The sequence below is a fragment of the Talpa europaea genome (assembly GCF_964194135.1).
Source record: "Talpa europaea genome assembly, chromosome: 14".
NCBI classification, from domain to species: Eukaryota; Metazoa; Chordata; class Mammalia; order Eulipotyphla; family Talpidae; genus Talpa; species Talpa europaea.
Window position 1 is genome coordinate 26,849,493 of NC_140082.1, and position 26,676 is coordinate 26,876,168.

A 26,676-nucleotide genomic window follows, 5' to 3' on the forward strand; every position below is an offset into this window, starting at 1 on the left:
CTATTGGAATTACCTTTTGTATTATCACTAGACTAAATACAAATTGTAAAATAAGTTAGACTAGGTATCAAATTAGGATATCTAAAGTGAATCAAATCAAATAAAAATACAAAAATCATACACATTGTTAAATGAAACAATACAACTCATGTTACAAAAACCATTAAAGCTATTTTTCTTCCATAACATAAATATGATGCTTATAATGTGTATATATTTGAGGTTAGGGAGTAGAAAAATAAATCAAATTTGCAGGTTCATCTGAAACCTAGTTGAATTTTTAAATAAATTCACTGCTTTAAGGCAGTTGTATACTGCAGGTTTGAAAATCACAGTAGGATTTACCCAAAGAAAGGGTTATGGAGCTCTAACCCTGCAACCCTGTGTGGTTGAAAGCCAGCTATCCTGGTGTGCTCCCATTTCCCTAAGGCACCAGCTTTAAAAGAGTTTATGTTCTGCTCCCTTTGTGTCTCTGTGCTGCCTTCCACTATAGCCTAAAGGCCCAGCTTACTCACTGGCAAACAGAAAAATGCTGATCTTTATCGTGAGTACTGCTCATTGCCCACCATCTGTCTAAGAAGTGGTTGTCCAGAGAGGGCTAGAGATCCTATCCAGGAGACCTCAATAAAATGTCAACTACATGTGAAGTCAGTCACAGAAATGTCAATTCTCAAGGTATCTATTTAGAAATGTGTCTATATCCACTGAAGTGTTCAAGATGTTTTCTCTTAGATAACATATTTCTTACTTTATGAGATTTATTCTGGCTACAGCTTCACCTTGAGTTTAATAATTGGAGAGAAATAATTTAGGATTCAGTTACTAGTTTTTAATTAAATAGATCTCAATCCAGATATCACTGCTTACTAGAGGCTTATATTTCCAATATTTTTTTAGTCAAACAATTTCTTTCTCTAAAGAAAACTGTTTTATAGGAAGTGTTTTCAATTTGGAGAGGAAGGTTAGAGAGACATTTTTTCTTGGGACAAGTAATGTCATTGTAGAATGCTGTTGAGTCAACTTGACTGATGAAGTAGGTACTGATGGATGGGAGCCCACTTGATGGTGAAAAAAAATGTGTAGTAATAAGGAAGATGATGAATTTATGATGCTAAACAAGATGTTAGGGTTAAGGTCTTATACTAACAACAAAAGGGGAATTTTGAAATATCAAGATAGTAAACAAATATTTTCTTATGTATGAAGGTATTTCATAGTCACAGAGTTCTCCCCTGTTTTTCTCATAAATTCTGTTATCATTGAAATACAGAGGTAGTGCTGCGGCAATAACACCTTTGGTAAAGAACTTTTTTTTGTTAATATGCCTTTATATTTCTCCCAAAGGTTTACTTTTCCATTTAGCCATGGGTACAGTAGAAGTACAGAACAGTTGTACTGTATTTAAACATTGAAGTGGGGAAATTATGCCAATTATAGCCATTTCCTATATCACACAAATACCCAAACACTCATATATTAGATTTACTTGCAATACATAAGTATCCACTCATACAATATATTTACTCTTAGTATTATTCCTATATAATATAAATTATCTAATGCATTCAAATGTTATATTTAATTATCTAACTATTTGAGTTAGGATTGTCCTCCATTTTCCTTATTCTGTGTGAATATTTTGTGAATTAAGCCATATACTCTATTACAGAGTATTAGAATTAAGCCATATACTCTATTATACTCAGTTGATAATTCAAATGAGTTATTTGTTTATTAGTTGGCTAGTGCCACAATAATGTTGCATATAAAACTATCCAAAATGTACTGGATTATGCCTGGCTCTTTGATTTTATCACTTATGGGACTGCAGGCTGGTTTTCAGGCCTCTGCTGCAGGATGTGGTTGACTGTGCTCAACTCTGCAGTCCAGACTGGTTCAGGTCTGCTCTGCAGGAATCCATTTTCTCTTTCACCACTGGTTACCCAGGGCATGACTTGATGGATCATGGGAGCAGAAAAGTCAAGACAAAAAGCACAAGCCCACTAGAGACCCCTTCCTACTTCATGACTGCTAGTATTCCATTATTTAGAATAAGCTTAACATCAAGTGGACAGAAAAATGAACCCTGTCCATTCTAGTGCACTGCAAAGAGGAACTGAAGTGTTAGAAATCATCTAATCAGCTACTTGTCATTTGATCTATGCCAACACATGCCAATAATTTACAGATTCTTGCTCTGGGTTTCCCTAGAGAGAAGTGTATCTGTCTTGTGACAGTAGTAGTGTTGGTGATGGTGGTAGAAATAATATTATAAAGTGTGTGTGATGTGCTCACTGTGTCCAAGTACATTTGTCATTCTGCTAACTTTTAGTAATAATTCATGTACAAGCAATAGTAAAGATATAGCTTAAACTTTTTAAAGTAACACTTAGTTTTTGAAGTTGATGTATTAATGGGAAAAATCCAGTGACATCATTTTCCTGTATGAAGCCCTCCAAGTTGTCTTACCTGGTCTCATCTCCTCTAATCCCTTTCCCTTACACATGGCTTCTACTACCAGATGCCATTTTTAGATCATACAAGTGCGTTCTAATCCTATCACTCTTCTGATGAAAAACCCTTTCAAGTGTATGTTTGTAGAGGTTTGAATCTATAGCCCCCAAAGCAGACACAGCATTGTAAAAAAGCAGACACAACATTGTAAACTAATGTAAACTAATGAGGTAACTAAGGCAATGTTACCTCAATAAACATAATTGCAAAAAAAAAAAAGACCTTTGAAGTGGATCCCCATTATCTACAGAATTAAGTCTAAAGATGAAATCCAATAATTTAAATTTGAGGCTCTCTGTAGAAAAACCTATACTGTTTCCCAATCTTACTTCTCATTGTTCTCCTTCGTGTATTCATTTTATCAAACAGATTTACTCTTTCCTATGCATAGTATGTAAATTCTTGTCTACTTAACATCTAGTGATCAGTTCTTTCAGTCTGGAATTGCCAATACCAGTTTGATTACTGCATGGTCTTGTCCTATTTATCCTTGAAAACCAAGGTCAAATATCACCTCCTCCTCAAACTTTCTACATCCTCATAACCCGAAGCAATTTCCTTCTGTACAAATCTCACACTTTTCTGCATCGTTTATGGCTTCTGTCATTTTCTAAATTATATTATTATCTGTGACTTATCACTACTATAGACTTGTCATTCATCTCAGTACTAAATATATTTCCTGAATACTAAAGCAATATTTAACTGATAAGTAAATTTATCAATTCATTAATTCCTTAAGTAATTGTTCTGTTCTGCTATGCATGTCAGTAAGCTTAAGTGGCTTCCTTAAATAGCAATCAATCCACACTGGAATAAAAGATGTGCAAACTCCAATTCTTTCTTTAGTTTGTAGACCTGTTCCATATAGAGTTACTAGCAATAAGTAGTACAGCACTGTGAATTGCTTTGGTTTCAGAATAACTTGTGCTATATACCATCTATAGATATATCAAGAACTGGGCCTTTGGAAGCATTTTTAACTCCTGGAAACCTCTGACTGTGCAAAAAAACCTATAGTTTTATCTAACTTAGAATCTTTGAAGAGGACAGCCTATTCACATATACTAAAAAAAAACCCTGCACCTTTGACACTCTTTATGTCTGAGAAGGGCTGCAGCTGTTTGCATTTCCTACCAGGATCCAAGTCCAAAATCTTAGTGCCCCCTAATGTTGAAAGAGATCCTTTCACAGTTAGCAGAAAGATGAAAGGAATGAAATGAGACTTAATCCACGGAAGGCCAATGTTGATGAAATTTAACTTCAGAACTAGTAATAAGTTGTAGTTGTGCAAGCTTTATGAACATTTCTTTGAAAAACTATTCAATCCCTATTCTTACTAGGGTTATTTTGAGCTTAATTCCTCCTCACTATTTCTTCCAAATACTCAATAGGTTTTTCTTTTATGCCCTTTCATCACTTTTGAGGCATTGGCTTAGGCTATGGAATGGACAAAACTCAATCTTACATTCTAAGAATTTTGTCTGTATTTTTTTCATAGTACACCATTTAATAATCTTGAAAGTATTCTTTATTTTTCTTTTGTATTTTTATTCTGAATTTCTAAGTTTTCAATGTAGACCTTTTGTTCTCCAGTAAACTTCTTCAGCTTCTCCTTCTTTTTGAAAAAAGAAAAAAGTCACATATACAGTTTGGTTTAATGTAAATTGGACTATAGTTTCACATGTCTCTCAACCTTTTTCTATCAGACTATTTTAATAAAAGATTGCTTGGGAGCCAATTTTCTTAGAGTGTTAGGTAAATTATAATTTCAGTTTATAATCTGGTAGTGTTCATAAAATAGAACATAAAAGTAGAATATGTTCATAGTTCTCAACAGTTTTGTTATGCAAAATACATTATTTTGTATAAAATTGATTTTTTCAAGGATTGAGAAAGTCTTAATAAATGACATCAACAGTTATAAAAATGCATAAAGGACCAAATCTTGTTACTCACTTCTCTAGGCAATATGCTTGAGAGGGAGGGGCCCAAAGAATTGAAGAGGAGGTAAGTAATGAAGACACTAAGGCAAGTGGCATAAGTGCACTTATGCTCAGTGAACAACCTGATAATGTTCATCAAAGTGTGACAGGAAATAGAAATTACATGATTTTCAAAACCCGCCATGTGAAATAAGAGTGATTCTCTTTGGTCTGCATAGTAATGCGTGTTTGGTTTTTTTTTTTTTTAACACAGGACCTAGGCAAGGATGTGGTGGTTATCTCACAGGTTCAAATGGCACATTTGCCTCTCCTGATAGTGATTTAAATGGGAGATACGACAAGAGTTTAAACTGCATATGGTTCATAACTGCACCTGTAAACAAATTAATCAAACTCACCTTCAATACATTTGTTCTGGAAGCAGCAAGTAGTTTTCAAAGATGCCTTTATGATTATGTAAAGGTAAGGAATTAAATATCTTAACAGAGTCTAGTGAGTACAAAATTGTGACTAATACTAATTTTCAAAGATATCATGTATAATATTACAGATGCTCTATCTTCACATCAAATTAATATTTACTATGGATGCCTCCCATGGCTGCTAGCTTTAGCTTAAGATTCACCATTCATCCATGACTTGTCAAAGCTGTCCTGTGGGGAGATGGGTTGGTTGGGCAGACATACGCAAAGGACTTCTGGTAAACGCTGCAATTAATAATTTCTGCATATAAAAATCATCCCTTAGTTTTTCTAGCTTGAAAATTGTGCATATTTGCTTTTCATAACACCTGTAGATGTAGAAAATATGCTTGTTCTGAAGTCTCATTAGAAGTAAATCAAGAAATTTTTCTATTCCTTTTTTTCCTGTTCATTTTTAAATGACTACTATCACTCTATCAAGTTATATGAATTCAGATTAAAAATGGTAAGTAGTAACAATCAATATATACTACTACCCTGGGAATGGAAATAGCAAGTATGGCAAGATTTCTGCCCTTGAGGACTTTAAATCTGACTGAACATCTAAGAAAAGATACATGTAAATCTGCAATCAGCATTCAGGAGAGTCAGCATCTAAGTGCTAACTAATACGTTGAATCCAGCCTTAAAGGCACATTTAAAAGGAAGACAATTTCACGACAATCTGAGGTAATCAAAAGTCTTCATGAAGTGAGAGAAAGCTGGGTCAAGTCGGACAAGAAGGCATTCTAAACAAGGTTAATATAAATAAAAAGACATAGTAGTTGGGATGTGCATGTTCTTGAAAGAGTCTTCAGGCTGGATTTATTGAAGTAGAATATTGGCAAAGAGTAGCAAGAAATAAAATTACTAATTAGAGAAATACCCAGATTATAAAGGTTCTTGAAAACTCAAACTAATGAATTTTGATTTTATGCAGTTGAAAATAAGTGATTGAAGTTTTTCCAGTGAGTGATATGTTAAGAGCAATTTTTTTTTTAAATGTTGCCATTTTTTTTTAAGATTTTTTTTTTTTAAATAGAGGCATGTTTTATTTATTTATTTGTTTGTTTGTTTATACATGCACTGGGTACAGTCAGAAGCGCGGGAGGGTGAGAGAATTCACCAGAGGCAGAGTGGGGAGCAGAGCAGGCAGAAGGACCGAAGTACACTGCTGAGGGGAGCAGCGAGCGGCAGGAGAGGTCTGCGTGCCATGTGGGACCCTCCTCTGGTGGCCGGGGAGCAGCCCGGGATCGAACCTGTGTCGCAGAGGCCGCGGGCAGCTTCGCAACCCAGCGCTCAACCGCTGCGCCACCGGGGAGGCCCTGTTAAGAGCAATTTTTAAGGATTAAGGAAATAAATATGGACTCAGAAGTCTATGTGGATTTTAAGGGGGGCATTCTGGAGTCAGAACCCCAGGGAGGGTTACCATTCAGTACGGGGCCTGAAACTGTATATACAAAGATGGTGAAGATGACAAGTTTGATGCGAGAGGAACTTTTCAATTCAAAAATTATAAATTTTATAGAAATCAGTTTTAAAGGAGAGGGAAGGGAAAGTCATAGATGGAACATACATTTGAGTACTTAATTGTACAGTATCTTATATTTTCACTGTGATAAGCATCAAACCTGGCATGCCAGAAGATTGTCAGTATTTTTTAGAGGAGATTGTAGGTTTGACAGGTATTGGTTCTGTTTGGGTGATTGTAGGACAGATGAGTGGGATTGCTTGTAGGCAGAGAATTGAATGGTGTTCCAGCAAGACAACAGATTAAACAGAGAGGAGGAGATAGCAAAAGAGCATTCTTTCCATCTGAAGAAATGATGTTTTCTTTGGAAGAGAATGATGGAACTAGAAAGCCAAGCTCCATTCAACTCTAGGATATGTACACAGGGAAGCAGTTGGTGAGGACAAAAAGAGGCAGGACAATAAACAGCTGAGTGGTAGGGGGGAAAATGTAAAAACCAGGAATAGTGGCACTATCACTGATGTCAATGGGGCAGATTCTCTTACCAAGGACATGTGGTCAATACTATTAAATTGCAAATTAGAGTCCAAGAAAGGTTCAGAAGAAGAAAAGTCTCATTAGGTTGGATGACAACCATTTAAGTAGAGTATTGGCAGAGGGAGTTCACGAAAAACTAGAGATAACAAGGCACGTAATGTCAGGTTGAATTCTTTTCTAAAATGAGGCCAAAATGGCCAGAGCAGCAGTGAAACAAACAATCAAGACTGATCCTGATTTTACATAAAAGTAAGAAGTTTGAGGACAGGTAGTATGGACACAAATCCAATTTTGCCACCAGTAAATATCCACATCTCCTCAATTACTCATCACCTTATCTATTAAAAAATTCATATAATCATATGTATTTGGCAAGGCTGTTTTAAAAATAAAGATAATGTATGCTAGAGTGTTCAGCATACATGAAAAGAACAAATTTTCTTCTTTTATTTCCACCAGACAAGCATGAAGGCTGTGGGATTTTGTTTTCTTAAAGTATTTTTAAAAACTAATTTATATATATATCATTATTATAAATGTAAATTCATAATGGAATATTTTCAGTGTGATCCTGTTAAGGGAGTGGTTGATTGGATTTATCCCCAAGATCAAGTTCTATGACTGTGATGCGATAAGATCATTAAAACAATTAGTAATTTTCTGCCTCCTCGGTGGCGCAGCGGTTGAGCGCTGGGTTGCGAAACTGCGCGCGGCCTCTGCGGCGCCGGTTCAATCCCCGGCTGCTCCCCGGCCAACGGAGGAGGGTCCCACATGGCGCGCAGACCTCTCCTGCCGCCCGCTGCTCCCCTCAGCAGTGTACTTCGGTCCTTCTGCCTGCTCTGCTCCCGGCTCTGGCTCTGGTGAATTCTCTCACCCTCCCTCCCGCACTTCTGACTGTACCCAGTGCATGTATAAACAAAACAAGCAAACAAACCAGCAAACAAGTAAATAAAGCATGCCTCTATTAAAAAAAAAAAAAATTAAAAAAAAAAAATAAATAAAACAATTAGTAATTTTCTGAATTTCTTTAAGCCATTTAGGACAGAAATAGCAGTATCACAAACAGGAATTTTCTAGTTTCAAAATGAAATGTCCTTTTGGAAAAAATGTTTTGTTCAGAACTTCTCTTGTTTTTTTTTTTCTTGGGAAACCAGTCCCTTTAATTGGCAACTTTTCAAGATTATTACAGAGTGGCAAGATCAAAGAACAGTCTGGGGCATATTTATTAAAGAGATCCTCTGTGATAAATGGGACAGTTGATTTTTTTTAGATGGTTTCTCAGATATTAAATCAAATAGCTTCTTAGAAAAGCTAATTTCATTCAATTTAGTAGGTAAATATATGCAAGTGAAAATGTGCCAATTCCGTTATTCATTCATAATTAGATCACTATTGTTTTTGAAACGGTTGGCTGGGAAAGTATTAGGATCACTGCAGGATGTAGTGAATTGTGTATTTAACTGAGCAGTTGCTGTTGAGATTAAATAACATGCTTTCCATAAAGAGTCATGTTGCATAATTCTGTGTGGGGTGGTATCCAACATGAAAGATGTGGAGTGTTAAAGATACCTTTAACACTTGAGGAACCTCTTGGTTCCTCAAGAGGCTGTAAAGCAGAGGAGACTGACATGCAAGCATGTATATTATTGCATTACCTGCCAAATAAGAAACATGAGAAATTGAAAAGTAAAGCAGGAAAGGGTACACCTATATGGAATAATTGGCTCCGGTTTGGGAGGAGAATCACTAAAACATGATTCCTGTGGGAGCTGCCTACCAAAGTGAAGGGAGTGAGGATGTTACAAAGCAGCCCCAAAATGAAATGGGGTGACCTTTGTGTAAGTCCTTACCCATGCACTTAAAACAACTTAGTACAAGACTCAACTGCAGGCATACATAGGAAAGTTAATAAAAGGTTTATTTTCAAAAGGGAAATGAAAAGAGGGGCAACCCAGGAGAAAGAGAGAGAGATTGATTGGTGAATGCTTCCTACTGGTAATAGTCTGAGCTGGGACCCGGGAGCACACTGAGGGCAGGCCACACCAAGCGAGCACAGGCCTGCAGTTATTCAGTTATAAACCTGGCCCAGCTGCTTAACTCCACCCTTATTTCCCAGCAGTACCCACTTTGGGAAGCCAAGTCATGCAGATTCATGGCATTGATGGGATTTGTGGCCCTTGGGCCTGGGATCTCTTTGGCATGGAGGTGGGAATGGAGTCCATAAAACATCAGTGGGTGAAGTTCATTCAGGACATAATCTTCCCCCAACAAGGAAAGGCAGCAAGCTACATAGTGTGTGCTTAGCTTCTTGACATCAACTTGCTGATCTTTAGTTGTCACTTCTCTAGTGGTAAACAGTGAGGGAAGTGGCAGAGAGGACTGAGGACTGTGGCCTTAACTGCTATCCCTCTGCTAGAAAATACTGGAGTAAGAGGAAAGGTGAGGTTTCCCTCCTAACATTTCCCATCTTCTCAACCCATTCAGTGCCTGTTGGAATAGCCATTTGTAATGCTTCCTTGACCACGTGAAGTGAAAATCACATCGATGCCATACCCTAGCCATACACATAATTAAAAAAAAATCAGTATAATGTACTAAATGCAGTGAAAAAAAAAGAAATAAAAATATAGGAAACAGTGCAGATTTCAATTCAGTCCTGCATTGCATAAATATGTTTTGGTCAATGACCAGTTGCATATGCAATGGTGGTCCTGTTGCCTAGTGACACTGTTGCCTTCACAGTGTTGTGAATTTTATGTTGACACCAGCCTCATGCATCTCATGTCTGTCTTTTCACTTGGTGGCATCATTTCCCCTTATGCTTGATTTAATCTCATATTGTTTTGGTCAAAATGGTCGTTTAAGTGAACGAAACTCACTGCTAATGTTGCCAGTAAGAATCCATGTTGAGTAATTGACCTGGAAGCAAAAGTAAAAGTGATGAAGGACTAGGAAAATGGAAAATCAGTGATGGTCAGTGCTAGACAGTCAAGCCTGCCCCATTCCATCTTAGCTACACTATTGAAGAACAGGAGCTATTGAAAGATCTGCATCATTGAAAGCAATGAGTAACAAAATTCGAGACAAGCCTATGTCAGATATAGAGAAACATCCGATGACCTGGATTGAAGACCAGACCCAGAAGCATACCCTCTCAGCACCGTGTGTATCATGACCAAAGCAAAAATTTCTTTGTGATGTTGAAAGAACAATGTTGAACTTACTGTGAGCTTTGCATGGTTCAAACAATTCAAGAGTCATTATTCATTACACAATGTGAAAGTGAGTGGTGAGTTGCTGGGAGCTGATGTAAAGGCAGCTGGAAAAAAATTGGAAACTCTAGATAAACTAACTGTGGAGAAAAATTATTTGCCAGAGCAAATCTTCAACATGGATGAAGGCTTCTATTCTGAAAATAAGTGCCTGGAAGGAATTTCATCCATAAGAAGGCCAAGTCAATGCCAGACTTTAAAGGACAGAATAACGGTATATGTGGAGGCAATGACACAAGCTACAAATTAAAACCCTTTGTCATCCAGCACAGGGAGAATGAACCCCAAGGCCTTCAAGCAATCAGTAAACACACACTGCCAGCGTACTCCAGTAGCAATAAGAAGTCATGGATGATCCACCTGCTCTTCCGAGATGTCCTCCTGAACTGCTTTGCCTGCAAAATGAAGTACTTTTTAGAGAATAAGTTACCCTTCAAGATTTTGCTTACTGTTGGTAATGCTCCCAGACATCCTCATCCTATTAGTAATATTCATAGCTATATCAAAGTGGTGTTTCTCTCTCCAAACACCACATCTTTGATTCAACCAATGGATCAAGGCATTAGAAGAGTCTTTAAGGTCTAGTCTCTGAGGAGGATCTATGCCCAGGCTATACTGAGGAAGTTACTGGGACAGTGATATAATTTTGGAAGGGTTAAAACATCTATGGCTGCCTCAGGAATCTTGCTTGGGCTTGGAGTGGTATCCACAAGGAGTGTATGAGTGACATCTGGAAGAAGACACTCAAAAGCTTCATGCATATTGTCCAAGAATTTGTCAAGGAAGAGGAGGTCGCAAAATCAGTAGGCAACGGGTTGAGATGGCAAGCAACTGGTGTGTGGATGAGGATGATAATGAGGAGCTTCTGGAATGCTGTTCCTGAGGAATTGACTAATAAGGAGCTATTGGAACTTGAACAGGAACTCATAGTCGAAAAAGAGGCAAGAGGAAAGGAAAATGCAAAACAGCCACCCCAGAGAAAATTCACAGTGGATGATTTAGTAGAAGATTTTTGTAGCTCTCAATGAGATCCTTAAAAAGTCTGAAGACATGGACCCCAACACGAAGTGATTTTCATTAATAGAGTGTAATGTCCCTGGTGCATTATCTGTTTGCCAGTAAATCTGTGATGAAGAAAGGAAGCAAACCAAGGTGGTCCATTTACATGTTTCTAAAAAGAGCAACACCTCCTCAAGAAGAATCTTGGGCAGGTCCTCCAGTGTGTATTTCAGAAGAAGGTATTATTATAGGAGATGGCAGCTCCATGCAAGTTATTGCTCTGAAAACCCTCAAGATATGAAGGGGCAGGGCCTCCCGGGTGGCGCAGCAGTTGAGCGCTGGGTTGCAAAGCTGCCCGCAGCCTCTGCAGTGCCGGTTCGATCCCCGGCTGCTCCCAGGTCACCAAAGGAGGGTCCCACATGGCGCGCAGACCTCTCCTGCCGCCTGCTGCTCCCCCCAGCAGTGTGCTTCGGTCCTTCTGCCTGCTCTGCTCCCCGCTCTGGCTCTGGTGAATTCTCTCACCCTCCCACGCTTCTGACTGTACCCAGTGTTTGTATAAATAAATAAAAATAAATCTTAAAAAAAAAAAAAAAAGACGTGAAGGGGAAAGGCTGATATTTATGACCAGATGTGTCAGGCCTATCCCACTCCATCAACTGGCTTCTTCTAAGACATTTAATTATTTTTATTGTGGCACTTATTTTTCTACACTTAATATATAGTTCACACACGTATGTATATTTAATTTATTATTTATTATTAACCTTTCAGTGTCAAATTAGGTAGTGAAAGTGCTTTAGATATTCTTGTGTAGGTAGGACCTAGCACAGAGGTCTGGCACAGTAAATAGAATGAAAATGCTTGTTGAGGGCCTCCCCGGTGGCGCAGCGGTTGAGCGCTGGGTTGCGAAGCTGCCGGCCACCTCTGCGGCGCCGGTTCGATCCCCAGCTGCTCCCCGGCCGCCGGGCAAGGGTCCCACATGGCGCGCAGACCTCTCCTGCCGCCCGCTGCTCCCCTCAGCAGTGTACTTCGGTCCTTCTGCCTGATCTGCCCCCCGCTCTGGCTCTGGTGAATTCTCTCACCCTCCCGCGCTTCTGACTGTACCCAGTGCATGTATAAACAAAACAAACAAACAAATAAATAAATAAATAAAAACATGCCTCTATAAATAAAAAAAAAATTAAAAAAAAAGAAAGAAAATGCTTGTTGATGTGAATATGATCATAAAGACAGCAATGATTAATAACAAAATTTTTACTTGTTTATCAGAAAAAGTATATTAGCTAAAATTTGGCAAATCTACTCTTCTATACAATGAGAGGATTAGATAACCAAAATCTCTAAATTTACTGAAATGATGTTTAAGTAGGAGAGACAGTGCCATCTAGTGGAAAATTTATTTATTTTTCTGATCATTTTGAAATGGTGGTTCTTAGCTGTTTCTAATTTATAAATTCCTACCTTAAAAATAATGTCAGTGGCCATGGCTATTCAGAGTTTTATAACACACCACAGTTCTGTTATAAATTCAATATATGAATCTACATGAAAATACTTGTTTTAGAAATACTATGAAGATTCTTTGGCTGGAGAAAACTGTTTTCTAGCAATGTGTTAGGAGAAATCCAAACACCCTGTCTTTGAACAGGCATGTGTTGAGGGTTTTGTTTAGCTAGGAATTTTTCTGGATGCTGGTGACTCAAAATAATACTCACTGTCACTGCCCCAGCTCCTCCACCCCCCCCAAAAATAGGAAAATAAGTAGTAAATAAGGTATCTTTTGATTATAATAAGAAAATAGGACAGGGAGATATGAGGGTAGTGATGTTAGATATGGTTGGGTTTGCTGAGGGGAGTGGCCTTTGAGTTGAGACTGCTGGAGCTGTTGGCTTGACATTCCAATAGCTAAGGAAGGGGTGTTTCTGGCAGGCAGAGTAGGGAATGTGGGAGGGTTGGGCCAAGAACCCTGGGAAGTGGGAGTGGGAGCAGGGGGAGGGGAGAGTTGGCCAGTCCAGGTAAGGGCTTGAAGACCGCCATAAAGAGTTTGGGTTTTATATTAGGTGCATTTCAGGCAGAGCAGGCGCATGCAATTTAGGTTTGCAAACATCCTCAGTGGAGATATTGTGTCTGCTATATGGAAACAGATTTACCATGGAGATGTTACAATAATAAAGAAGGATAGTGCTGGTGGTAGCAGTAGGGATGGAGCACTCTGGGACCTATTTCAGGTAGAGTGGAATAGATACAGGGTAAAGGAAAAAGAGAGAGTTCAAGGTTGACTAACATTTTAGGTGTGAATCATTTATTGATACAAAGAAAACTGGGGAGAACAGGTTTGGGGGGTGGATAGTATAAGTGGCAGGAGTCAAAACATTGGTATGTTTAGTGAGTGTCTTTTATATACCAAGACACTGTTCTAAAAATTGGGGATGCAGCCTTGCTCTTATGGAACTTGCATTTTCTTCAAAGGGGGAAATAATAAAATAAACAAGTAATGTAGAGTACATTTAGGAGGTAATACATGTTCCAGAGAAAAAATAAATCAAGGAAGGAGAGGGGGAGTTTTGGAGAGTTTACATTTTAAATAGGATGGTCAGGGAATACGTTACCAAGTTAGGGATATTTGAGTAAAGACCTAAAGAAATGTAGGAGAGTAAACCATGTGGATATATAGAATGTTCCAGGCACAGGGAACACCAGATACAGCATCCACGAAACAGGAGGGAGTCTGTTTGCTCAAGGATCAGAGTCAACCAAGTGGAGACAGTAAGAGATGGGACTGGGAAGGGCTTGTGTGGGAATGGAGGCTGATTCATTGGGGCCTTGAAGGCTGTTGCAATGACTTTGGCTTCTATCTGCACTGAGTAGATGGGGATGAGGTGGGGAGATTGAGACCAGAATTGTGACCTTACATTTTTAATTGTATCCCAGAGCTGATAAATTGGGGACAGACTCTAGATGGGAAAGAGCAGAATCAGGAGGTTTTACAGGGAGGTGGCAATAAGAATGCATGCAGGAGGCTGCATTGGCTGGACCAGCATTAGGGAGAGCAGAGGTGATGAAGAGTTTGTTGACTATAATGACACATTTAAAAAGTCATATATGTTACTTTCCCATGAGGAAAAAAAAAAACTCAGAGTGGGAGGGTGGGGAGCAAATAGGAGAGTGGCCGCAATAGACTATGGTGGAAGATTATGGTTGCACTGATGGTGGGTGTGGGATGGTGACATACATCTGAGGTCTTAATCTGTGCCCCTGAATCACATATAGTGTTGTAAACTAAAGTTACCTCAATAAAAAATAATATAATGGAAAAGAAAAGGAAAACTTAGGTATCCTATCATGTTTTTACTGAAAATCATTACAATATAATTAATTCAATAGCAATTCTATTTCTAAATTATGACTAGTTCTAGGCACACCCATGTATGTTCTTCATTATGATCTATTGCAACTTCATGCCTATTTTTTTTGTAAAATATGTGGTTTCTTTGTGAATGATGGAGAACTAAAGAATAGTTTTTCTTTCAGTTATATGATGGGGATAGTGAAAATACCAACTTGGCTGGAACATTCTGTGGTTCCACTGTACCTGCTCCTTTCATCTCTTCTGGTAACTTCCTTACGGTTCAATTTGTCAGTGACTTAACCTTAGAAAGAGAAGGATTTAATGCTACATATACCATCCTGGACAGTGAGTATATTGAGGCATTTTTATGCATTATGAAATACATGGGTATTTATGCACTAAAAATGCCATGCTTATATCCAAACTCAATGTTAATCACTAAACTCAATGTTAATCACTAACCTCAATGTTAATTACTGTCTAAGCTCAATGTCAATTCCTGAATTCCAGGTTAATTACTCTGTGTTTAATCAGTGATACAAATTTGGTATAATACTTAGCTAACAATATATACCCTAAATCCTTAAATGGAATATTGTCAATAGAGCTCCTTTGGGCTGGAAGGGTAGGGAAGGCAGAATATTAAATATTGTGTGTATGTGATAGACATGAGTAAAATGTCTTATAAGTTGTTTCTTTTTTCACATCCCAGTGCCTTGTGGTGGATCATATAATGCAACTTGGACCCCACAGAGTATTTCATCACCCAATTCATCAAACACAGCTATCCCATTATCCATCTGCACTTGGGTCATTGAAGCTCCTCCTCATCAGCAGGTCAAGATAACCCTGTGGGCATTACATCTGTACTCCCCAGCCTGCGACCAGAATTACTTAGAGTTTCAGGACTCAACAGAGGTAATAATTACAGGATGAATGGCAATCATGGCTAGTGACCTTTTTGCTAATATTTGCAAGAATACTTGAAGTAACGATTATTATTTTTTAAAGATTTCAAAGTTATTTCTGGTTTAATGTGATTTTCAACTGTATACAAAATCCTCTATCTAGGCATTAAGAAAAGTGATCTTGGTCCCTGTAGGTCAGGAGCTCTCAAACATTTACATGCTTAAAGAAACATGTGGAGTCTTGATAAATGTATACAGAGACTAATCCCATATGTAATGCCCATTAATCTGAGTTTTTGATGAGTATCTCTGGTGTTCTGATACTAGTGCTCTGGGCATTTTGTGGGCCATGTTGGGGCAACACGTGTGTAGTCGTGGGGTCTGTGTGTAGGATGAGTTGAAATGGCCAGTATAGGAAATCAGTTAAGAGGTCATTTGGTACCAGTCTAATGAGGCTCCATAGTAACAGGAGATAAAAACTTGTTTTGGTCAAAAATAAAAAAAAAGATAGATTTGAATTGCCAATGGGGTAATATGAAGAAACAGTTGACCATAATAATGTGATGTTAACAGAACGTCTGAAGATTTGGATGCTGTCATCATGTAGTAGATAATTAAAATAATGAAATTAATGAATTTATCCAGGGAGCTATATAAATTGAGGGGTTATAAACTAAGATTAGATACTTGGGGAACAGTGGGGAATACCTGCACTGTGTCTCTGCACTTTGAGGGGCAGGGACTCCAGTTCATTCCAAGAGTGTCATGGTCCAACCCATATGTGATGATGGTGATAGAATGCAATCCAACACTTTCCAAGATTTTTAAGATTGTCATAATATATCTGGGGTTCCCTGGTTTACAAATGTGTCTTGCTGGGCAGGGGGAATTCAGTTCAACTGATCCTTCCTATGTAGAGGTCTGAGAAGTGCTGGCTGCTGAGAAGGCATTGAGTTTGCTGAGTTTTATGTGAATCATAGACACTGAGATACACCCTAGACTCTGATAGAGGTCAAGGTACCTGGTTATCTTCATTATCATTCATTCCATTGGTAGTGGATTTCAGGATAGGCTTCTGATTCTTCAGTGGTATCCTTGCTAGATAGAACAGGCCTTTTAATTAAAGCTCTTTTAATTTCCCTTTGTTTCGTGACACTTAGATCAGGGTGAACTTCCCACAAGTTGCAGAACTACTACTTACAAGATGGAAAGCAGCTCTGGATCACCACAGCAGCTAGATTAACCTCAAATGAAACCTGATATTTGTCATGAACAAATAAAGAACAAATGGTTTCAGCCTGAATAAGTAGGGAGGAAAGAGAAATATTAACTGATGACTGGGGGAATCTGGAGCTCATGAGGTGCCCAAGAGTAGAAAGAGAAGATATTGTTGGAACATCATAAAATAGTGAAGTGATAGAGGCATGATAGCTGACAAACAGGTCTGCCTGGATGGCTGACATTGGGCTAAGAACCACAGACCTATCTTAGGGACGAAAGAAATGCAAACTAGAATATTAAGTGTAAAAACACAAACCTCCAAGGGTTAAGAAAGGAACAGGGGTGCAGAAAGTGGCTGTGAGTCAATACACCACAAGTCTTGCATCAATGAAGGGAAGTAACCAGGTAAAAGGAAGTGAAAGTGATGAGAAGGGTCAGGGAGTATTTTTGACCAGATGTAGAGCTCCTCAAAGGAGAGCTCTCTTCCTGTAAGGATAGATGCTCCTGTAGATACTGCAGTGAGGAGCCTGGAAAATACCCCCTGCCCATCCCTCCATTACCCCACTGCCATTCCTACTCAATGAATTGTGAAGTGGGAGGCCAGAATGACCTCCACCAGGAGACTTCCACAGGTCAAGGCCACAAAATGGAAAGGCTAATGATGCATTCAGTTCAAGTTCAATCGTAGGATGGAGCCTATAGCAAAAGCAGGGAGGGGCAGAAACATACCAATAACAGGAGTTGGCAAGTAGGAGTAGGGGCTGGGCCTTTTCAGCAGGTGCCCAAAAATGACAGGTATTAAAGGATTACATGTGAGCAAGAGGAAGATAAATGTCCTCACTTTGGTATGAATTGTTGTTTTGTTTTGTTTTGTTTTGTTTTTGCAAGGTGGTAGGTAGCCTTTATCTTACTCTCTTCAGTAGCTGATAAGGACCACCTAAGTTTTACAAAGGAGTATCAGGGCTGCCTTACATACCTTACTACCTCAAGGGAGGCCAGTATAACCAAAGCTCTGGCTAGATTTGCTAAGGGGTAAAGGCTGAGTTAGTTTTAAGGCATTAAGGACTGCTGAGAAAGCCAAGAAAAGAACTGCAGTGATCTCTGACAGCCTGCCTGTGCCTGAGCTCTGTAGCAGCTTGAGAGAGGAAGGGTCTTGTTTTTAGGAGGCAAATGTCCAGCTCATGGTCTCAGCAGACACTTGACCTCCCACCCCCTGCCTTTCAGAGAATTTGTGACGTTTCTCAATCCCAAGATCAATGTGTGTCTGGCTGCAGAATGCTTCATACACTGTAATGCTTATCGTGGCTGACTATTTAAACCACGCTATTAAGTGCACTTTGATTTCTGGTCTGGCTTATTCTCTTCTGGAGTTAAATCTAATGAAGTTTGGTTTCCTTTTCATTTCAGAGTAATGCAAATCCAGGCATTCAGTTCTGTGGCAGAAATTATTCAGTGGTACCAACATTATATTCTTCTATGAGCACTGCAGTTGTCATTTTCAAATCTGAAGTTTTTAACCAAAACTTTAGAGTTGGTTTTACCTATCAGATTGCAGGTGAGCCTTGGAACTTTATCTTTTATTCCTAATAATTGCTTTCATGATAATTATTGCTAGATTTGGCTCCTGTAAGTACATGAGGGTTTGTTAAAAAATTCACATTCATTGGAGATAAAACTGAGATAAATTCACACCCATCTGAGATAAATTCACTAAACTTGGGCCCAGTATAGTGATTTACTAAGCTTGTGTCAAGAGGCAGTGTGAATAAAAAGTAAAATAGTAATTAAAATGGTTAGAAAACCAGCATATTCCTCAAAGTTCATTTAGTTAATTTTAAAATGCACCAGTTACTTCATTTATTATCAACCTGGTCACATGCAGGAGTCATACAGCTTAGGAAACCATTTTGTAAAAACCAAGAAGTCTTGAATGGGTTATTTTACTGCTATAAAAGAGTTTATTTCCAGAGAATACTTTATTTAATGTTCATTTCAAGCTTGATTAAAACTAAAGCTGTCTTTGATTAAAATAAACAAATCAAAATACTCTGGGTATTTTTACCAAAAATGGTAAAGGAGAACAGTTTTCCGGTTCTATCAAAAATAAATATTTCACCAATGAAAGAGAAATTCTCATGAAAAACTCTGCATTGGAAGTAGAGCCTTCAAGAGTCTAAATGTCAGCCCACTCCAGCTCAATATGATCAGAAAAGTGCAGAGAATTCTAGAATATTCTTCAAAGGGGAGTGCTCATGGTTCATGTTTTACATGGGAGCATTTTACGTTAATGTGACTGTTAACGAGACACTGCACTGTATTTGTTCTCCATGCCATTCACCTCACCTCTGAGGATCTTAATTATCGCGAAAGGGAAATGAAGAGGCTGGATTAGCTGTCTTCTAAAATATGTTCAGACTTAATACTCTTTTGTGTTATTCCTATCAGGCTGAAAGGGCACTAAATATTGATATGCATACATTAATTATGAATATTTTCCCCTAAGATTGCAACAGAGAATATAACAAGGCATTTGGCAACCTGAAGAGTCCTGGTTGGCCAGATAATTACAACAATAACTTGGACTGCACGATTATCCTCACAGCCCCACAGAATCACACTATCTCCCTCTTCTTTCACTCATTTGGCATCGAGGACTCAAGTGAATGCAGACATGATTTCTTGGAGGTAAGTTGCTTCTGTCTATCATTTAAATACTACATGACGGAAGATCACTGAAGATTTTTCACGTTTTTCTCTAGTAGAGGCCATTGTATATCACTTTCTTGTTTTATTAATTCATTCATTATTTTTTATTCCATACATATTTACCTAGTAGCTCCTAGATGCCCTGGAAATCCAATAGGGGACCTGACATTTTCAGGATCTCCAGAGGGTCACAATACAATGGGAAAGACAGAGGAGAAATAGGTAATTCCCACAAAATGTGGAAAGGAATAACAGAGCCAGTTAGGGTAGGGGGAAAGCTTCTCAAAGGAGAAAATTTGAAGGAGGAAATGGAGGGAAAGGATAGAATAATCATGTCACTTCAGTCACAGGGTTACTATACTTATTTCATCTAAGGCTAAGTTGACCATTGGTTTTGTTTGTTTGCTTAATTTTTTTCTTGAAGTTGGTTTATGTTAGTATTTTGGAAGTACAGGAGCTCCCTGTTGAGTTACCCTTGTTGACTGGAGTTACATTTGCCATTTGCCTCTGGCCACTGAGAAGTGAAGGCTAGAGCTCCCACACAGTGAGGGAGAGCTACCCCTCCTGGCTACCTTTCCTTACCCCAAAGAGATGTCTGAAGTGTCCTGTTCAATAAGCCAACAAAGAAAACTGCATCTGAGGCCTGTGGAGTGCAACTGTGTCTGGGCTTTGGTGGGAAGACTGTGTCTTATGTGACATGGCAGCCATGCCCGCCAGCCTCAATACTCCATTCGTGTGAACTCTGGCAGCAGTGGAAATTTATTACCAAGGATTCAACTGCCACTACCACACTATGGCCAAGCTCTGGATCACACTGGGCATCTGCACTTGTCTTCAGTGCCCTCACCTTCTGCTTGCATCATCCCACTAAGAGAAAAAGAAATAGGAGTCGATTTCTCTGACATACTTGTCAGGAATAGATGTCTTGTGTTTCATCTCAGAGCATCAGCTTTCTGAAAGAGGATCCAGAGGAAAAAGACCCAAGCCAAGAGTAGAGAGGTGGCCCCTTGTCCCCCATTTTGAGGATGGCACCCCTCTCTCTGTGCGCTGGTGGACAGCTGGCCACCTGTCCATGGTCAGGCCACAGTGTTTAAACACTTCGCAAAATAATCCAAGAAGGACATTATCTCTCCCACTGGCTACATACACCTAAAAGGAGCCTTGCCAGATCAACACCACCCAGCAGGACTATTCACTGTGCCTCTGAAGAGACTCTGTGACTCAGGACAACCAGCAGTCTTTAACTGTGAAAATATAAAGGAAATGGAGGAACTTAAGATTTTGAATACTTACATCAATAAAATCAGCTTTTATATATGTTGAGCTGGTTCCAACTCCACATTGCCTAGATAACATTTCTTTGATGTTTCTTAAGAGTCCCTTCTCAGAGGAGGAGGCTAATTATGTGAGCATAATAGGAGCAGGGCGGGTAGAATGGTGGAGCTCAGTGTGGTTACCCCACACCACACATATTTCCTGTTTTTACACATGTCTCTTCTACATCATGAATTTAAAAAAAAAAGTCAATTCAGCTACAGGATGTTTTTAAAATACATCTAATAATCAGAAATTTTATAGGTTGATTGAGTTTTGTCCTTTTCCCATGCAGAAATTCCTTGTATTTTGAACTTTATTGTACTTTGAATGTTGTATTTTTTTCATATCCCCTTTTATAGTCAGGCAGTTTTCAAGGGGAAAAACACAGTTTTTGGGTTTTTTTAATGTAGTATGTGTTTTTTTTTTTAAGATTTATTTATTTATTTATTTATTTATTTATTTATTTATTTATTTATTTATTTATACAAGCACTGGGTACAGTCAGAAGCACGGGAGGGTGAGAGAATTCACCAGAGCCAGAGCAGGGAGCAGAGCAGGCAGAAGGACCGAAGCACACTGCTGAGGGGAGCAGCGGGCAGCAGGAGAGGTCTGCGCGCCATGTGGGACCCTCCTCCGGTGGCCGGGGAGCAGCCGGGGATCGAACCGGTGCTGCAGAGGCCGCGGGCAGCTTCACAACCCAGCGCTCAACTGCCATGCCACCGGGGAGGCCCAAAACACAGTTTTTAAAGCTCATTATAGTGAATACAGTGTAATAAAGTTGACTGGAACAGAGCAGGAGATATTTTACTCCCCTGCTCCTCATCTTTCTAAAATTCACTTAAACTACATTCCTCCATATGTCTCCCCAAAGCAGAGAATAACTAGTGGTTATAGCCCACCGAGTGCACGGGACAGTGCTCCGAGTTGTCATTACTGGAGGTTAGCAGATATTTCTAAATCCAAGTGTAAGTGTTTTTTGATCTATAAATGGAATGTTTCTCTCTGTTTCAGGAGGTGACTTTTGTATTTTCAGAAATCCTTCATTCTTAACTACATAAAAAGACAAAGTGTTTCCAAGAAAGTTGTCACTCAAATTATTTCACACCTTAATATACAGCGATGATAAATTGGGGAAAAGAGTCTAAATCATAGGCTTCACTGTAATAATTAATGACTCATTTTTGAAGGTGAGAAATGGAAGCGAGAACAGTTCGCCTCTCCTTGGCACGTACTGTGGCACTCTACTACCAAATCCCCTCTTCTCCCAAAATAATCAACTCCACCTCCGATTTAAGACCGACAGTGCAGTTTCCAGTCACGGCTATGAAATTATCTGGACTTCATCGCCCTCTGGTAAGAGTTGTACTTTATGAGAAGGTGACATGGCTGAGACACACGTGAGATGTGCATCAGGAAGGGAAAAGTGACCTTATTTTTTTAGCCAGCTGTACATTCAATTACTTCTGATAAAAAGAATTTTCTAATGAAAATAGGGATTCTTTTCATTCCACTTTTACTCACTGTTTCTATATATTAATATATATTAAAGAATGCATAAATAGTCTATAGTGTCTTAACAATTCATTTATAAATTCAGATTTTGTCATTTTTGTTTTTAACTTTGGTTTGACCCTCAAGGTAGTTCTCTGAGAACTAAAAAAAAAAGTTACCAAAAAGGCCAAATAACTCACTAATTCTTGTGTCACTATTTAAACAGATGGGCCTTTGTGAGTACTGTCTGTTCTGGGCAAAAACGGAAGCTAATTGCTTTTTCAGGGCAGTCAGTGCCTTTCTGCATTTTTGCTTGGCTGTGTCACATCACTGAAAGAAATTTAAGTCATGTCAATACATTTAACTCAAGAGAGGAAGAATATTTTAATGAAACTTTTCCCAAATAGCTAAAAAAAAACTTTAAAAGTAGGAGAGCTAAGAAAGACTCATTTTAAATCAACTAAGGGACATGGAAAGCGTTTTACCAGGACAGTTTTAGATCATGAAATCTTGGCTCCTAAAAGAAACTAAAAAGCTATGTCCAAGGGGCTAGTTTCACAGAGAAAGAAAGAAATCCCCAAGGTTAAGAAGCTGTCCCAAAGCCACAGCTCTGTGGGGCAGAGTTAGAACTGGACTCAACTCAGGGAGACATAGCTTGGTGCTTCTTAATGTTTCCATGCAGTTCCTTTCCATTCTGCGGGTGATCTGGATCCCTTCGGCTGTCTAATATAAATAATTACACTCACAGACAAATGAACAAATTCAACATGATACTTAACTTTGATCTGAAGCCTGTAAGTCTTGGGACTATCTATTTTAATTCTGCTGAACTCACTTTTGTAGTAAACTAATTACTGCAAAAACCTCCAATAATATACTCCCTTTTGTTTCATACCTGGAATTTCACATCTGACTACTTCACTGACACCATTATCTCAACTTGCTGCATGTGGAGAACGCTGCACCATCAAAAGTGCACAACAGCTTTAATTATAATATTCTCTCCTGCTGTTACCTTATCAATTTCTTAATTTTCCCATTGTGCTCTCATCCCACTATTTACAAAGCAGAGGCCTAGAGGAAGTCTAAGTCACAATATGCAGGGAAAGGAATCTTTGGAGGGGGCGGGGGAAGGTGGTAAGGGAAGTAGCCTAAAGAAGGAACAGGGAAAGAGTTTCTGCCTCCACTATTCTTTTTATTTTATTGTGTGTGTGTGTGTGTGTGTGTGTGTACACATATATACACATACATATATATATTGAGGTAATGTTGCTTTACATTGTCATTTGTATTTGGGGAGTATAGGTATAGGATCCCCCCTTCAGGTGTTATTGCCATAGTGCACTTGCCCACAAAGCACCCACAGTGCACCACCACAGAATCTCCCCACTTATTCCCACTCCCCCTCTCTCATCCCCTCTGGATTCCTTAGTTCTGTGATCAGCTTTCCCGGTTAGTTTTCAACTTTGGTTTGATCTGACCCTTTGGTTTTTTTATATTCCACCTATAAGTGGCACTATCCAGTATTTGTCTCAGCACCTTGAGAAAATGAAAACAGCCTTATTGCCTCAGATATGCACAAAAGCAGACTGGATGGTTTCTCTGGTATTGAATCAAACTTCCTACAATTCTTTCCTGCAGGCTGTGGCGGGACTCTTTATGGAGACAGTGGCTCCTTCACCAGCCCGGGGTACCCAGGCACTTACCCAAACAACACGCACTGCGAATGGACAGTCATTGCACCTACGGGAAGGCTTGTCACCATCAACTTTTTCTTTGTCAGCATTGACGATCCTGGAGACTGTGTCCAGAACTATCTCATACTCTATGATGGACCAGATGCTAATTCTCCATCCTCTGGACCATATTGTGGAGCAGTGAGTAAAACAGATACTTGCATCTTTCCATTTATTATTTTTAAATCATGACAGTATACATGTAGTACGAAGGTGAACAATCTAAAGTACGTAGACGTTTTGATAGTTGCCAGCCATTACTTTTTTGGGGAAGCATTAGTGCCACCTAGTGGGCATTTTGTTGAATTAACCATAGTAAACGCATTAGAATCACCTTTGCAGTTATTTATCATTACAGACTTCTCTAGTTCCCACTAGTATCTACAGAATTCAGTTGTCCTGGGGTGGAGCCATGACATACTGCTTTTAAAAAATTTCACACGTGATTTTAATGTACCTCGCAGGCTTGAATACACACGTTTATTTCTAAAGGAACAGAACTGGAGAAAATTTGTAGGTCTAGTTCCATTTCATTTACTTGCTAAAAATTGCAGGAATTCTTTGAAGAAATACACAGGAATATTTAAGATTGGTTTGGTGACTAGTAGTTTGTTTTTGTAAAATTCTGATGGAGTAGATCTTCCCTAAATATCAAGTTAGAATTCTGACATGGAGTCTCACATCTGGCCCCCCCTGCCTCTCATTGTCCTTGAAAGTGGACACATGTGGAGCTTCAAACACAGGAATGTGACTTTGCTGATGAGAGGATATCAGAGGATATCAGCATCTCGCTATGTGCTCACTACTCAGTTGGGCTCTCTAATCAAACTGGAGAGAGAATTACATCTGCAAGGAATCTATAGTTTTTAATATATAGCTTGTTTATACAACTGAAAAATGATACCATGAGCAATATCAGAAAATACATAAAATTTTCTAAAAGACTGGGGATTCTCCCAGATAGTCTTCCTTTGAGAATATTTCCTTTGAGTATATATACCTTTCCTTGAGTATATTTGCATATACACACATTTCACACAGTTTTGTGGTGTTTATTTTTTCACTTACTGATGTTTTATTAGTAATTTACCATTCCAATAAAAATATTAGATATTTGATGGTTGGGTGATGTTCTATCACATTGGTACAGCCTAATTTATTTCATGAAGTCCCTCTGGTTTGTAGATGACATTTTGATAAACTCTCCAGTAGCCATATCTGTATACAGTGAATTACTTGGGGAGAATTTTGGTTACCTGACCAACAGATACCATATGACTTAATCATGGGATTCAGATTTAGAAGTTGATTCAGTGTTGACATTTACTCGAAATTTGTATGTATGTCAAAAGGGAGGAAAAGAGATCACTTGAATAATTCAATTATTTTATGTCTACATGGCTCTTTTTTTTTAAAGATTTATTTATTAATTTATACAAGCACTGGGTAAAGTCAGAAGTGCAGGAGGGTGAGAGAATTCACCAGAGCCAGAGCGGGAAGCAGAGCAGGCAGACTGACTGAAATACACTGCTGAGGGGAGCAGCAGGTGCAGCAGGAGAGGTCTGTCACGCCATGCGGGACCCTCGCCAGTGGCTGGGGATCAAACCGGTGCTGCAGAGGCTGTGGACAGCTTCCAGCCCAGCGCTCAACCACTGCGCCACCAGGGAAGGCCCTGCATGGCTCTTGTTATATTTTGATTTGAGTGTCTTTCAAACATAAAACTCCATTTGATCCCTGCAGTGACTATCTTGTGAGGTGGAATAAAAAAGAATTACTTGGACTTTGCAGAAAAAGGAAAATGACTCTGACAGGAGAACTTATCCTAATTAAACCAATGTCATATTAAATTGAAGTCTGTAAATAGATCTGTCAGTTTTTTTAAAATTTTTGGTGTTCACAATATTTTCCCATTTCTTTTATAAATGTGGACACAGATTCATTTTTAATTGTTTTCACTTTTATATCATATATACCACCAATTTCCTTAGCATTTCAAGTCCACTAAAGTCAGTTTACTTTCAGAGTGAGAGCAGTAGTGCCTCCTTAAGATTTATAGTCGCATAATGATGTTTCCTTTTATGATAAAATAAATGTCATTGTTCATGGAAAATCCTGTACAAGATAAGTCACAGAATCTGAACACCTAGAAACATGAAGGGAAAATAGGAAAAATGAAGAGAATCAAAGGAGAATTGTAAATGTCTGTTAAGTGTCCACTGTGAATCACATTGTTTGTCAACACAGACTAACCAATGGAAATTTGGGAGCACATTTAAATGGAAGAGAAAAGTGTAGGTACATAAGAATGTAAAATATTGCCTATATCTAGACAAAGCTCTTAGGAAAAAACCTCTCTGCTTCACTTACTTGAATAATTTATTGTCTTTGAAAAAGGTCTGTATTTTGAGGACTCTTGCGTAGGAATGAGACAGTGGGGCCCAGAAGAATAGGGGAGCAGTGCCTCAAACTACAACCTTGACCCAGTTTTGACCCAGTTGGGATGCACCTTGCCTCTCTGACTTTCCAAACTACTGCGTGTTTTACTGACTTATTTGGTTCATAGTTAACCTCCTCTCATTAGAATATAAGCTTCATGAGAGCGGAGCTTTTTGTTAGTTTGGTTCATTTTTTATATCCTTATTGCTAACAGTAATACCTGAATATGGCAGTCTCTTGATGTATTATTGCTAAATGGATGATTGCTAAATGAGTGAAAACTGAGCTGCATCTCTTCATCCCCTACCCTAT

At 38.8% G+C, this 26,676-nt stretch overlaps 1 protein-coding gene across 1 annotated transcript in view; it reads left to right on the top strand.

Annotated features, from left to right (window-relative positions):
* Positions 1-26,676, top strand: part of CUBN (cubilin) — a gene marked incomplete at both ends in the record, with an annotated part of 226,675 nt that overhangs the window by 199,301 nt on the left and 698 nt on the right. The window contains 7 exons of the mRNA XM_084253526.1: positions 4,714-4,922; positions 14,732-14,894; positions 15,262-15,467; positions 18,086-18,233; positions 19,182-19,363; positions 21,889-22,054; positions 23,834-24,069. Of these exons, the coding sequence (XP_084109652.1) occupies positions 4,714-4,922; positions 14,732-14,894; positions 15,262-15,467; positions 18,086-18,233; positions 19,182-19,363; positions 21,889-22,054; positions 23,834-24,069 (1,310 nt within the window). The remainder of the gene's footprint in view (positions 1-4,713; positions 4,923-14,731; positions 14,895-15,261; positions 15,468-18,085; positions 18,234-19,181; positions 19,364-21,888; positions 22,055-23,833; positions 24,070-26,676) is intronic.